The 15,960-nt window shown below is 41.5% G+C and overlaps 1 protein-coding gene across 7 annotated transcripts in view; it reads left to right on the forward strand.

Annotated features, from left to right (window-relative positions):
* LOC102416140 (amyloid beta precursor protein) overlaps window positions 1–15,960 on the forward strand; it is a 307,476-nt gene that overhangs the window by 231,798 nt on the left and 59,718 nt on the right. For all 7 annotated transcript variants that reach the window (XM_025281991.3, XM_025281961.3, XM_025281968.3 and 4 more), the window contains 2 exons: window positions 4,646–4,774; window positions 8,858–8,957. In XM_025281991.3, coding sequence (XP_025137776.1) covers window positions 4,646–4,774; window positions 8,858–8,957 — 229 coding nt within the window. The remainder of the gene's footprint in view (window positions 1–4,645; window positions 4,775–8,857; window positions 8,958–15,960) is intronic.

Genomic DNA, 15,960 nt, shown 5'->3' on the forward strand with positions numbered 1-15,960 from the left:
TTTAATTTTGAGATATTAAAAATGTATACACTACAAAGAGTAGTATGAAAATATGTTTTTAAAATATAGATTATGTATCCATCACCCAAATATAAATTTATTATCATATTGGTACATTTGCATCAGTTCTTCTTTTCACCATTAAAATGATTCTTTAATGTAATTGTTATATTATATCAGAGTATTGTTGATTGGGGACTTCCCTGGTGGCTCAGTGGTAAAGAATCCCCCTGCCATGACTGAAGCGACTTAGCAGCAGCAGCCAATGCAAGACACACAGGTTCAGTCCCTGAGTCTGGAGAAGGGAATGGCAACCCACTCTAGTATTCTTGCCTGGGAAATTCCATAGATAGAGGAGCCTGGCGGGCTACAGTCCAGGGAGTCACAAAAGAATTGGACACAACTCAGTGACTAAAGCAACAATAATTGTTGATTTACAGTGTTGTGTTAGTTTCAGTAACAAACAACATTTTTCATCCCCATGTATGCCTATGAAAGATCATTATCTCAGTGGCACAGATGAGGAAACTGAGGCTTAGGTAGTTTGAGACTCATGTTTGTTTTTAAATTGATGTTAAGGTTAATAACCACAGGTGGGAGTCTGTGCTGTTTGTGGTGACAGGGGAAAAAAGGGGGGAGTGTTGGGGGAGAGACTCAAATGTCAGTTATTAGAATTTAGCTTCAAGCATCATGGCCAGTTTGGAGCCATTACATCCTGGCACCCATGCTTGGGGGTGACAGTCCTGAGGACCGCATGCCTTGTAAAAACATTTATAGGTGACTGACTACCAAAAAATAAAGCAGAAAAGAGAGTTATGATGAAAAACAATCCTTATGGTCACTTGAACCATTTTTTTCTTATGTGAGCTCTTAAAGAAAAAAAGTTCTATTTTCTTCAAAACAACAAAGCCTTTTCAAGAATTAAAAAATGAAACTGAGCAACTGAGAAACCATATTCAGCCAAGTAGTTGAACCAGTAAGAGACTGGGGTGTCTTGGATGACTGCAATTATTTGCAATCCTGTCTGTCTCCAACCTTGGAAGTATGATTGCAGGAGACTAAAGGAGTTTCTTAGCCCTTGGTGTTGAATAAAGGAGCAAGTGTGAAGGGCATGCGATATCCTGTTTGCTCAGTCCTGCATATAAAATATCCATCACATTCAACAGTACTCAGGCTTTGATTTCTGACCCAAAAATTACCTTTTCCAAATGAGTTTGTATAAACTTGGGCTTCCCTGATGGCTCAGATGGTAAAGAATCCACCTGTAATACAGGAGACCTAGGTTCGATCCCTGGTTTGGGAAGATCCCCTGGAGAAGGATATGGCTACTCACTCCAGTATTCTTGCCTGGAGAATTCCATGGAACGAGGACCCTGATGGGCTAAGGTCCATGGAGTCACAAAGAGTCAGACATGACCGAGCAACTTTGATTTTGTATAAACCTATCGCCTTTTTTATCAGTGGAGTTTGTGAATTGTTATTTCTTTTACTGCTTTTCTCCTTTTAAAAAGATTTAAAAGATCATTCTCTAATTTGTAGGGTAAACCAGATTTCACAGTAGCAATGAGTATTATAATGATGGGCTGCCAAACACTATGTTTCAAGCTGTGATGTCTGCCTTTTTTGGAGATTATGGAGAAGCACAATGCTTCCAGGATAAAAGGAAGAAAGAAGGCAGATGAGCCCAGGTTTACTTTCTTTTTGTTGTGTTTATTTATTTGTTTTCTTAAGTGTAGGAGTGTCGCCTGTGGAAGGCGTGAAAGTGGAAGTTGCTCACTTTTGTCCGACTCTTTGTGACCCCATGAACTGTATAGTCCATGGAATTCTCCAGGCCAGAATACTGGAGTGGGTAGCCTTTTAGTCTTTCTCTTCTCCAGGGGATCTTCCCAACCCAGGGATCAAACCCAGGCCTCCTGAATTGCAGGGAGATTCTTTACCAGCTGAGCCACAGGGAAGCCCAAGAATACTGGAGTGGGTAGTCTGTCCCTTCTCCAGCAGATCTTCCCAACCCAGGAGTCGAATCGGCATCTCCTGCCTTGCAGGCGGATTTTTTACCAACTGAGCTATCAGGGAAGGCATGGAAGCCAATTCAGAGCAGGCTCTCTGAGTCAAGCAGTCTCTATCATGTGTGATTCTTAATACAGAAAGACCAAACCTGGCCCTTTAGAGGCTCACAGTTGAAGAGGGCAGTCAGAAACACATAACACTCCTCTGTTCTTGGAATTCTCCAGGTAAGAATCCTGGAATGGGTAGCCATTTCCTTCTCCAGGGTATCTTCCCGACCTAGGGATCCAACCAGGTCTCCTGCGTTGCAGGCAGGTTTTTTACTGTCTGAGCCATCAGGGAAGCCCATATTATTTAATAGGTTGTATTAAATGCAATAATGAGGGTTTGCAAAGCATTTCCTGGGAGCACAAGGAAAGGATACCTACCACTTTTGCCTGGGATGTCAGGGAAGTGGCCCCTGACAGTTAAGCAACAGGAGACAGGGAGGCACATTCCATAAAGTATTGGGAAACACACACACACCATCTCTGTGAATAAAATCTGTACCTTCCAACTGATTTTCAGGGCACCATAGGTTAATAATAACTGCTGCTGCTGCTGCTAAGTCACTTTAGTCGTGTCTGACTCTGTGTGACCCCATAGACAGCAGCCCACCAGGCTCCCCCGTCCCTGGGATTCTCCAGGCAAGAACACTGGAGTGGGTTGCCATTTCCTTTTCCAATGCATGAAAGTGAAAAGTGAAAGTGAAGTTGCTCAAGTCGTGTCCGACCCTCAGCAACCCCATGGACTGCAGCCTACCAGGCTCCTTCATCCATGGGATTTTCCAGGCAGGAGTACTGGAGTGGGGTGCCATTGCCTTCTCCATAATAATAACTAGATATACCCAAATGGCCAAAATTCTATTTCTGACATGGACTTCCACAGGTAATTTTTGTTTGTTTTAATGAAGAGGAAGCATGTATCTTTGGAAATTGTCTTTAAAACTCACATAGTGTAATGCATGTAGCAGTAGAATTGTTAAAGACAGAGAAAGTAGACCTTGTCCTTTTTAAAAAAAAAAATAAGGATGAATGCTTTCAAGTAAGACTGGAATAAAAATGGAATGGAACCAATTAGAAAAAAAATAGAAGCACTTAAGAAGAAACCTAATTGTTGCTGAAAGAATTAGAATCTGATCTCATGGAAAGATTTTAATTAAACTCCAGAGTAAAATAAAACATTGGCCTTTCTTCTAGGAAAATATGATGTCTCTTAGAATTTATCAACTATTCCTTGGCCTGCAAATCAGTGGTGATTGTCTGTTATTTTTCTCATTTTGATTATTACATGTTACTGATGGTAGGATTATTTGTGCAGCAATAACTGCTGAGACAACCACTCAGTTCAGTTCAGTCGCTCACTCGTGTCCAGCTCTTTGTGACCCCATGGACTGCAGCACGCCAGGCCTCCCTGTCCATCACCAACTCCCAGAGTTTACTGAAACTCATGTCCATTGAGTCGGTGATGCCATCCAACCATCTCATCCTCTGTCGTCCCCTTCTTCTGCCCCCAATCTTTCCCAGCATCAGAGTATTTTCAAATGAGTCAGTTCTTTGCTTCAGGTGGCCAAAGTATTAGTTTCAGCTTCAGCATCCGTCCTTCCAGTGACCATTCAGGACTGATTTCCTCTAGGATGGACTAGTTGGATCTCCTTGCAGTCCAAGGGACTCTCAAGAGTCTTCTCCAACACCACAGTTCAAAAGCATCAATTTTTCGGTGCTCAGCTTTCTTTAAAGTCAGACTCTCACATCCATTTCCAGTAGTCATGTATGGATGTGAGAGTTGGATATGAGACAGTCATTAAGACTGTACAAATAGAAATGTAGTCTCAAGTGCCCCTGTATATTTGGGTGGGAAAACGGGAAGGACCTAAGTTAAATCTGACAGATCCAGAATCAACTCTCTGGGCTTCTCTGGTGGCTCAGGGGTTAAGAATCCACCTGCCGATGCAAGGGACACCGGTTTGATCCCTGATCCCCGAAGAGCCCACATGCCTCAGAGCAGCTAAGCCCAAGGGCCACAGTTAATGAGCCTGTGCTCTCGAGCTCAGGAGTCACAACTGCCCCTGAAGCCCACATGCCCACAAGCTTGGGCTTGACCACAAGAGAAGCCACCGCTATAAGAAGCCTGTACACTGCACCTAGAGAGTAGCCTGAACAGCAACAAAGACCTAGCATGGCCACAAATTTTTTAAAAATCCACTCTCCTTCAGTAACAGAAGGCTCTGTGTTTTAAAAGGAATTGTTAACAAGGACAGCCATCATCAAGCTTTTTAAAAATCCACTCTCCTTCCATAACAGAAGGCGCTATTTTAAAAGGAATTGTTAACAAGGACAGCCATCATCGTATGTGTCAAATGCTAAATGCTCTTATAGAAATGAAAAATGGCCAATTGAATAAGGAATTACCTAGGAAGAGGGGAGTGGAGAATTGTTTGAAAAGGAGAATTGCAAAAAAAAGAGGAAAAAAAAATGACTGACAGTGCTTTCACATCAGGGGATGAATTAGTGGACCTTCTGACCCCAAAGCGTTTAGAAAAACCAATATTTTGGACAAATCTGAACTTTTCTTTTTTTTTTTTCATTTTTGCCCCCTACAGCCTCGTCATGTGTTCAACATGCTAAAGAAGTATGTCCGTGCCGAACAGAAAGACAGACAACACACCCTAAAGCATTTTGAACATGTTCGCATGGTGGATCCAAAGAAAGCTGCTCAAATCCGATCCCAGGTAAGCACAAAGTGTGGTAGTCATGCCACTTGGACAATTCAGTGTCCTTGCTCTTTGAATTGAATCTTTAGGTATTCCCAGAGTATCCATGGGTGTTGGACCTCTATAGCAAGAGTCCTTTAATACCTGGGAAATTCTAGAGGCTTGTCCTAGGGCAGCATGTGATTTGGCACTTACTGAGTTATAAAAATTTTGTTTTCACAGACAACTAGTCAATCTGATCACACGGACCACAGCCTTGTCTAACTCAATGAAACTAAGCCATGCCGTGTGGGGCCACCCAAGACGGGCAGGTCATGGTAAAGAGGTCTGACAGAATGTGGTCCACTGGAGAAGGGAATGGCAAACCACTTCAGTATTCTTGCCTTGAGAACTCCATGAACAGTATGAAAAGGCAAAATGATAGGATACTGAAAGAGGAACTCCCCAGGTCAGTAGGTGCCCAGTATGCTACTGGAGATCAGTGGAGAAATAACTCCAGAAAGAATGAAGGGATGGAGCCAAAGCAAAAACAATACCCAGCTGTGGATGTGACTGGTGATAGAAGCAAGGTCCAATGCTGTAAAGAGCAATATTGCATAGGAACCTGGAATGTCAGGTCCATGAATCAAGGCAAATTGGAAATGGTCAAACAAGAGATGGCAAGAGTGAACGTTGACATGCTAGGAATCAGCGAACTAAAATGGACTGGAATGGGTGAATTTAACTCAGATAACCATTATATCTACTACTGCGGGCAGGAATCCCTTAGAAGAAATGGAGTAGCCATCATGGTCAACAAAAGAGTTTGAAATGCAGTACTTGGATGTAATCTCAAAAACAACAAAATGATCTCTGTTCATTTCCAAGGCAAACCATTCAATATCACAGTAATCCAAGTCTATGCCCCAACCAGTAACGCTGAAGAAGCTGAAGTTGAATGGTTCTATGAAGACCTACAAGACCTTCTAGAACTAACACCCCAAAAAGATGTCCTTTTCATTATCGGGGACTGGAATGCAAAAGTAGGAAGTCAAGAAACACCTGGGCTAACAGCCAAATTTGGCCTTGGAATACAGAATGAAGAAGGGCAAAGACTAATAGAGTTTTGCCAAGAGAATGCACTGGTCATAGCAAACACCCTCTTCCAACAACACCAGAGAAGACTCTACACATGGACATTACCAGATGGCCAACACCGAAATCAGATTGATTATATTCTTTGCAGCCAAAGATGGAGAAGCTCTATATAGTCAGCAAAAACAAGACCGAGAGCTGACTATGGCTCAGATCATGAACTTCTTATTGCCAAATTCAGATTAAATTGAAGAAAGTAGGGAAAATCACTAGACCATTCAGGTATGACCTAAATCAAATCCCTTATGATTATACAGTGGAAATGAGAAATAGATTTAAGGGCCTAGATCTGATAGACAGAGTGCCTAATGAACTATGGACGGAGGTTCATGACATCGTACAGGAGACAGGGATCAAGACCATCCCCATGGAAAAGAAATGCAAACAAGCAAACTGGCTGTCTGGGGAGGCCTTACAAATAGCTGTGAAAAGAAGAGAAGCGAAAAGCAAGGAGAAAAGGAAAGATATAAGCATCTGAATGCAGAGTTCCAAAGAATAGCAAAGAGAGATAAGAAAGCCTTCCTCAGCGATCAATGCAAAGAAATAAAGGAAAACAACAGAATGGGCAAGACTAGAGATCTCTTCAAGAAAATTAGAGATACCAAGGGAACATTTCATGCAAAGATGGGCTCGATAAATGACAGAAATGGTATGGACCTAACAGAAGCAGAAGATATTAAGAAGAGGTGGCAAGAATACACAGAAGAACTGTACAAAAACTATCTTCATGACCCATATAATCAGGATGGTGTGATCACTCATCTAGAGCCAGACATCCTGGAATATGAAGTCAAGTGGGCCTTAGAAAGCATCACTATGAACAAAGCTCATGGAGGTGATGGAATTCCAATTGAGCTATTTCAAATCCTGAAAGATGATGCTGTGAAAGTGCTGCATTCAATATGCCAGCAAATTTGGAAAACTCAGCAGTGGCCACAGGACTGAAAAGGTTAGTTTTCATTCCAGTCCCAAAGAAAGTCAATGCTAAAGAATGCTCAAACTACCACACAATTGCCCTCATCTCACACGCTAGTAAAGTAATGCTCAAAATTCTCCAAGCCAGGCTTCGGCGATACGTGAACCATAAACTTCCAGATGTTCAAGCTGGTTTTAGAAAAGGCAGAGGAACCAGAGATCAAATTCCCAACATCCGCTGGATCATAGAGAAAGCAAGAGAGTTCCAGAAAAACATCTATTTCTGCTTTATTGACTATGCCAAAGCCTTCGACTGTGTAGATCACAATAAACTGTGGGAAGTTCTGAAAGAGATGGGCATACCAGACCACCTGACCTGCCTCTTGAGAAATCTATATGCAGGTCAGGAAGCAACAGTTAGAACTGGACATGGAACAACAGACTGGTTCCAAATAGGAAAAGGAGTACATCAAGGCTGTATATTGTCACCCTCCTTATTTAACTTCTATGCAGAGTACATCATGAGAAATGCTGGACTGGAAGAAGCACAAGCTGGAATCAAGATTGCTGGGAGAAATATCAATAACCTCAGATATGCAGATGACACCACCCTTATGGCAGAAAGTGAAGAGGAACTCAAAATCCTCTTGATGAAAGTGAAAGAGGAGACTGAAAAAGTTGGCTTAAAGCTCAATATTCATAAAACGAAGATCATGGCATCTGATCCCATCACTTCATGGGAAATAGATGGGGAAACAGTGGAAACAGTGTCAGACTTCATTTGTGGGGGCTCCAAAATCACTGCAGATGGTGACTGCAGCCATGAAATTAAAAGACGCTTACTCCTTGGAAGGAAAGTTATGACCAACCTAGATAGCATATTCAAAAGCAGAGACATTACTTTGCCATCAAAGGTCAGTCTAGTCAAGGCTATGGTTTTTCCAGTGGTCATGTATGGATGTGAGAGTTGGACTGTGAAGAAAGCTGAGTGCCAAAGAATTCATGCTTTTAAACTGTGGTGTTGGAGAAGACTCTTGATAGTCCCTTGGATTGCAAGGAGATCCAACTAGTCCATTCTAAAGGAGATCAGTCCTGGGTGTTCTTTGGAAGGACTGATGCTAAAGCTGAAACTGCAATATTTTGACCACCTGATGCGAAGAGTTGACTCATTGGAAAAGACTCTGATGCTGGGAGGGATTGGGGGCAGGAAGAAAAGGGGACGACAGAGGATGGGATGGCTGGATGGCATCACCGACTCAATGGACATGAGTTTGGGTGAACTCTGGGAGTTGGTGATGGACAGGGAGGCCTGGCGTGCTACAGTTCATGGGGTCACAAAGAGTTGGACACGACTGAGCAACTGAACTGTACTGAGTTATAAAAATAACAAAGAGTATAAAAATCTTGAGTGTCTACTGCTACTGATTGTTAAGGAACCATTTCAAACTCTGATGACTAAAACAACAAAAACATAAATTGTATACACCAAAACCGCTAACATATGGTCCAGCTAATTAGAGAAGACAATCACAAGCTCCGTTTCTGTAATGGAGCTTGGAAATAATATGAGACTAAATGTAGCTTGGTAGTGATAAGTTTCATACTCAGCCATTTGCAAAGCTTGACAACTGGAATCTACCTGTGGAAATTTAAATTTTTAAATTTCCGTAAACAGAAGAGTTTTTCAAGTATCTATCATGAAATATCCATGTGATCCCATCTGTTGGAAAATTTGAAAGACATATATTTAGGACATCAGAGGTTATTTAGGAATCTCAGTCATAATTGGGCAGAAATGGTCTTTTCAACTGGCTTTATATTTTATGGTTATAAACATTTAATATAATGGGAAGTTTAAAACACTCCAAAGATGGAGAACTAAAAATAAGAGAACAAGAAAAATAAAGGTGCCCTTTCAAGTTCAGAGTTCCAGCAGCATTTTGTCAGTTTTATTTGGGAAGTTTGTATCTGTCTGTGGTGCCTGGTAAGGAAAATAACTGTTCCTTACTCCAGAGACGGTTCACCTGGCACTGTCTACCTCCTTTGCTACAGGTTATGACACACCTCCGCGTCATTTATGAACGCATGAACCAGTCTCTCTCCCTGCTCTACAACGTTCCTGCCGTGGCCGAGGAAATTCAGGATGAAGTTGGTAAGTGAGCTGTTCTTTTGATGCTGCACATATGAACATATTTTCCTCGTGCAGGAGAAAATCAGGGAACTGAGTTTGTCTGCCTCGGAAATTACCAGTGTTTTAACAGGTGGAAGGGAAAAGAGCAGATTCCCTTTGATGGTGAAACCCTTGGGGAATATAAATAGCTCTCTTTTTAGCAATTGCATCAGATCTTAACTTCATGCTTACAAAAATGGGGAAATGTAACTTGCCTTTTGGTCTATTTGTGTGATAATGAGCCACTTGTTACTGGATTGTACTTGTCAACAGTTGTCTGATTTAAGTCTTGTAAGTTTCACCTTTTGTTGCTTTGGTACTTCACAATTTAATAGAAACAACCATTTCTTCATCTCTTAATTCTTAATTATCATACTTTTTGAGTGGCATAATAGACCAGTTTTTCAGATGAAGGGACTCAAATCTACAGTTTTAGGAACTTGCCTATGCCTCGCATACTCTAGGGAACCCAGAAAAACCATAAAACTGTGACTTTTGACTTTGAGATGATTGCTGTCTTCAGTAATACATCTTTCTTTGTTGTCTGCCCTACCCCACCCCCCCACAGAGTCATGAGTGTTCTCTGAATCAGATTGTTGTTTAAACTTAATTAACTGTGTGCCCACTATCTTTCATTAAACTTTTATTTAAATAATCACACACTCATAAGAAGTTAGAAAAGTGATACAGAGAAGTCAAGGGTCGACTTCCTCATAGTAACATCTTATATAATGCCATATATTTGCAAAACCAGGAAACTGATCTCGTGTGCCCACTGTCTCCTGTGACCCTAATGATATCTTTAATATTTTGTATGAGTAAGTTTTCCCTTTTCTATTTTTCTTGGAAAGGGAGTAATGTTATCACATAATGTAATTCTCCACAAACCCCCAAAATGCCTGTATTTAACCTTATCTCACAAAAGTACTTAGATGCAGTTGCCCCCGTGTATGTTTCAGCATAAAACAGATGTGTGAATCTGGGTGCCTTGGGGCATGAACTGTTTGTAAATAAGCAATATGTGTGCGGTGTCTCTCTCTCCGTAATGAGTCCTGCCCTTTGTTAATTGGGTTGGAAATAGATGCTTAATTAGGTTTGAAATGGATGTAGGTTGTCTGAAATCAGGCCACCCAGGATATGCTGTAGATGGTGTACAGGTTGCAGGAATTCCTGCTTTGAAGTACCCGAAACACAGCTCAATTTTTCCATCTCATGCCAGTGCTTTTCCACTCTTTTTTTCTAACTTGGCAATGCCTCGCAAGTGTAGTTTGTCTTATGGTCAGGTATTTGGCACTTAATCAAGTGGAAATGGTCTGTTCAGTATTGTGTGTTAACGTACAGAATCGTTTCTTTAAGAACTGAATATTCTTGTCAGATACATTTGTAAGGTAGACATGTAAGGAAGCTTTAAAATACTGTTTATTAAATAACTATAAGAAAGTCCTCTAGTAAGTTGTAGAAGGGACAAAGTCAAAGAAATCATCACATTCTTAATGAATCGAAGCTCCCATCTTATAGGTGAATGTATTTTTGCCTTCTAGCCATCTTAACAAGCTTATTTTCATAAGGGACTTAGAGCTGTTGCCAGTAATACGACTATGGAAGAATAAGCCAATGCACAAGACTAGAATATTTCACTCTCACCCAGTAATTGGTTGACTCTTTCTAATTAAATTATCAGATGTTTTTATTGAGCAAACTACTGAAAGCAGTGACCACTAATGAGACACAGTTCCCCAGAACAGATGGCAATTCAGCTGTCTTGAGTGTTGCAAAATGCCCAAGAATCGGGCCACACACTAAACTTCACATCTCAGTGACAGGGAGAATATTCAGAGGGCTAGAATCAAGGAATTATTTTTCTTTAAAACTAAAAAAGCTATTAAGTTGGATTAAAAGCTTATCATTTAAAAAATAGTTACACTAAGTGAAAGAAGCTAGTCACAAATGATCACATATTGTATAATTCCATTTATATAAAATATTGCAGAATTGGGAAATTTATAGACAGAAATCATACTGGTGTCTGGCAAGGGCTTGAAGATGGGGGTAATGCTGCTGCTGCTAAATCGCTTCAGTCGTGTCCGACTCTGTGCGACCCCATAGACGGCAGCCCACCAGGCTCCTCTGTCTCTGGGATTTTCCAGGCAAGAACACTGGAGTGGGTTGCCATTTCCTTCTCCAATGCATGAAAGTGAAAAGGGAAAGTGAAGTCGCTCAATGGTGTCCGACTCTTTGTGATCCCATTGACTGCAGCCTACCAGGCTCCTCTGTCTATGGGATTTTCCAGGCAAGAGTACTGGAGTGGGGTGCCATTGCCTTCTCCGGGGGGATAGTGAGAGTACAGTTAATGAATATGTTGTTGTTCAGACGCTAAGTCGTGTCTGACTCTTTTTGACCCTATAAACTGCAGCACGCTAAGCTTCCCAAACTCACTATCTCCCTGAGTTTGCTCAAACTCATGTCCATCAAGTCAGTGATGACATCCAACCATCTAATCCTCTGTCGTCCCCTTCTCCTCGTGCCCTCAGTCTTTCCCAGCATCAGGTTCTTCTCCAGTGAGTCAGCTCTTCACATCAGGTGGCCACAACATTGGAGCTTCAGCTTCACCATCAGTCCTTCCAATGAATATTCAGAGTTGATTTCCTTAGGATTGACTGGTTTGATCTCCTTGCTGTCCAAGGGACTCTCAAGAGTCAGATAATGAAATTTTTCTAAAATTAGACAGTAATAATGGCTGTACAACTCTGTGAATACACTAATACCCATAAATATTATACATTTAAAACAGTAAATTTTTTGGTATGTGAATTATATCTCAATTAAGCTGTTGCTTAATAAAAAATAAAGTCACTCCTTAACTTAGCACAAAAATGTTTTGTCATTCTAAGTACACTGAACACCGAATCCTGAAAGATAATCATTTTCAAAATCTTTCTCACCTCCATTTTTAAATGGCTGTTTCCTATGGGAGCAGAAGCTTGCATTAATGAACTCCATTACATAGGTCTGTGTACCATTTGAGGTTCTGGCACCAAAGCCAAAGAAGAGAGTTCTTCTATGAGCTCAGCTGTCTCATAGAAGCATTCTTCATTTGAAGGAACATTTTGAAATAACTTCCTTCTAAAGTAGGAGTATGGATAAAACAGGGCTTCCCAGGTGGCACAGGGGTAAAGAATCCCCCTGCCAATGTAGGAGACTGAAGAGACATAGATTCAGTCCCTGAGTCAGGAAGATCCCCTGAAGGATGAAATGGCAACCCACTCCAGTATTCTTGCCTGGGAAATTCCATGGACAGAGGACCGAGGCGGGCTACAGTCTGTGGGTTCCCAAAGAGGCAGACTTGGCGACTCAGAAATAACAAATGGATGAAAAAGATGGGCCATGGGTGCTAATTGTTTAGGCTGAGTGGGAGTTCTTTGCAGTAGTCTCTTTACTTTTGTATATGCTTGAAATTTTGCACAATAGAAGTTGTTGATTTGTCGCTTACTTTCTAAATAGAATCTTCACAATTGCTTCCAGTTTATGTCTTGTACATTTAATTGTTTCTGCATAAAAGCTTCATCATTTAGTCTGATGTACATGCATCTGTGTTTTCTCTATAATCAAATTTTAGATTTGGAGTCAGTTCAGTGTAAATAAGGATACTAAAATTCCGAGCCACTGGTCAAAGGAGAGGATCCAAAAGAGCCTACAAATGCATGCTTTTTGTATAAAAGTTTGTGCTTATAAACACAGGCAGTTAGGATATATTTAATGCTGTAAAGCATCGGGAGAGAAATACAGTAGGTTTGTCACATGAGGGTTAATAGTTGCTCTGGAGATGAAGGGTTTTCAACAGCCCTGAGAAACTGCCAGTATCTTTGGTGATATAGGTTTACCTACTCTGGGTAATTTATGTTCCCATGAGGGTAGAATTCTCTAGCACGGAGGAAATTGAGGAAGAAGCTAGCCACCACAAAGAGAAAAGGGCACAAGTGAGAACTGGCATCAAATTTGTGGCATTAAAAAGTCAGTAAAGTGAGACTGACTAGAGTCTAGAATTCACCATGCCAGTGAGATCCAGCTCTGCTCATTTTTAGCCACTGCACTTTCCTGAGAATCACATTTGTTTATGCTATTCTGCTGTTAACTCCTGTAAATCCTATATTCACAAACCTAACAGCAGCCTGTCTGCTGATTCTCAGCAACATATTCCAGACTCAATACAGGCAGACCTCGTTTTATTGTGCTTCGCAGATACTGCGTTCTTTACAGTTTGAAGGTTGGTGGCAACCTTGTCTCAAGTGAATCTATCAACACCATTTTCCAACTGCATTTTCTCACTCCATGTCTCTGTGTCACATTTTGGTCATTATTGTGATATTTCATTCTTTCTCATTATTATTATTCTTGTAATGGTGATCTATGATCAGTGATCTTTGATGTTGTTCAGTCGCTAGGTCATGTCCAACTCTTTACATTCTTGTGGACTGTAGCCAGCCAGAATACTCTGTCCATGGCATTCTCCAAGGCAAGAATACTGGAGTGAGCTGCCATTTCCTCCTCCAGGGGATCTTTCTGACCCAGGGATCAAACCCATGTCTCCAACAATGGCAGGCAGATTCATTACCGCTTGGAGTTTGCTCAGAGCATATCCATTGAGTCAGTGATACTATCCAACCATCTCATCCTAAGCTGCCCTCTCCTCCTTTTGCCTTCAATCTTTGCCAGCATCACAGTTTTTTTCCAGTAAGTCAGCTCTTTGCATCAGGTGGCCAAAGTATCAGAGTTTGGTTTTCAGCATCAGTGCCTCCAGTGAATTTTTAGAGTTGATTTACTCTATGAAATCATATTTCAGATATTGTTATTATGTCTGTGATGGTGATCTATGATCAGTGATCTTTGATGTTACTATTGCAAAAAGATTGTGACTTGCTAAAGGCTCAGATGACAATTAGCATTCTGTAGCAATAAAGTATTTTTCAATTAAGGTGTGTTCATTGTTTCTTTGATATAATGCTATTTGCACTTAATAGACTACAGGGTAGTGTAATCATAACTTTTATTTGCACTGGAAAACCAAAAAATTCATGCTAATTGCTTCACTGCAGTTTTCTGGAACAAGCCTGCAATATCTCTGAGGTATGCCTATATTTCACCCATTTCTCAAACTCCAAACTATGTGTTTAAAGAAAGCATTGGGTCCCTCTTGAAATTCACTCATTTTACAGTCTCAGTTATGGGTTCTCCCAGTTATCCTAAACCATATCCATGGTGCGTTCCTTTCCTCCACCCATGATTGCTCATCAATCTGAAATCTATGTATTCTACCTCCTGTATTCATGAGGACTGCCTTCTCTGTAAACCCATGTTGTTAGCTCAGATCCTCATCCTCACATGAGTTTCACTGGATTCTCAATGGATCATCCTGCCTCTTGTCTTTCCATGGCTCCCTCCTACCCAGACTCTTCCTCTTCAGAGCCTAGTTCCTGCTAAAATGAAAAGACAGCCTGCACATGGTTCTTCCTTGCTTGAAAAGCAGCATCCTTCGGTGCTCAGCTGAAATGCCCACACTCCCATAAACCCTTGACTAATGTGCATAGGAAGCCAGGTGGAAGAGCTGGTGTTTGAGTGACAGCTGTATGGCAAACTGACGACTGTGTCTTACCTATGATGTTGCTGGCCTGAGTTCTTTGTGAAAGTCCACCCTTGCTGAGGTTCAGGGTATCACATGTAGATGTGGCAGGTGGTTTAGGGACAGAGTGTGACTGACCGATATTCATTAGTATTGCTGTGTCAGATGGTAAAGAATCTGCCTGCAATGCAGGACACCCAGGTTCCATCCCTGAATCAGGAAGATCCCCTGGAGGAAGAGGGGATGGCAACCCACTCCAGTGTTCTTGCCTGGAGAATTCTGTGGACAGAGGAGTCTGGAGGGCTGTAGTCCCCGAGGTCACGTGACTAACACTTTCACTTTCCACATGAAGCGGAGCTTTCTTGTAATTCACACAGAAGTACCACATGTGCCAGTGATGGCGCTGGTGAATTCAGTGTCTGCAGCCCCAACTTAAGATTGAAGAAACCGAACCTCAAGAGAGAGGTCACTGACTTGGCCTTAACCGGTTTCATGCAAAGATCGGCTCAATAAAGGACAGAAATGGTATGAACCTAACAGAAGCAGTAGATATTAAGAAAAGGTGCAAGAATACACAGAAGAACTGTACAAAAAAGATCTTCACGACCAAGATAATCATGATGGTGTGATCACTCACCTAGAGCCAGACATCCTGGAATGTGAAGTCAAGTGGGCCTTAGAAAGCATCACTACGAACAAAGCTAGTGGAGGTGATGGAATTCCAGTGGACCTATTTCAAATCCTGAAAGATGATGCTGTGAAAGTGCTGCACTCAATATGCCAGCAAATTTGGAAAACTCAGCAGTGCCCACAGGACTGGAAAAGGTCAGTTTTCATTCCTATCCCAAAGAAAGGCAATGCCAAAGAATGCTCAAACTACTGCACAATTGCACTCATCTCACACACTAGTAAAGTAATGCTCAAAATTCTCCAAGCCAGGCTTTAGCAGTATGTGAACCGTGAACTTCCAGATGTTCCAGCTGGTTTTAGAAAAGGCAGAGAAACCAGAGATCAAATTGCCAACATCCGCTGGATCATTGAAAAAGCAAGAGAGTTCCAGAAAAACATCTATTTCTGCTTTATTGACTATGCCAAAGCCTTTGACTGTGTGCATCACAAGAAACTGGAAAATTCTGAAAGAGATGGGCATACCAGACCACCTGACCTGCCTCTTGAGAAACCTATGTGCAGGTCAGGAAGCAACAGTTAGAACTGGACATGGAACAACAGACTGGTTCCACATAGGAAAGGAGTACGTCAAGGCTGTATATTGTCATCCTGCTTATTTAACTTCTGTGCAGAGTACATCATGAGAAACGCTGGGCTGGAAGAAGCACAAGCTGGAATCAAGATTGCCGGGAGAAATAT

Source organism: Bubalus bubalis, chromosome 1 (assembly GCF_019923935.1).
Source record: "Bubalus bubalis isolate 160015118507 breed Murrah chromosome 1, NDDB_SH_1, whole genome shotgun sequence".
Classification (NCBI taxonomy): Eukaryota; Metazoa; Chordata; class Mammalia; order Artiodactyla; family Bovidae; genus Bubalus; species Bubalus bubalis.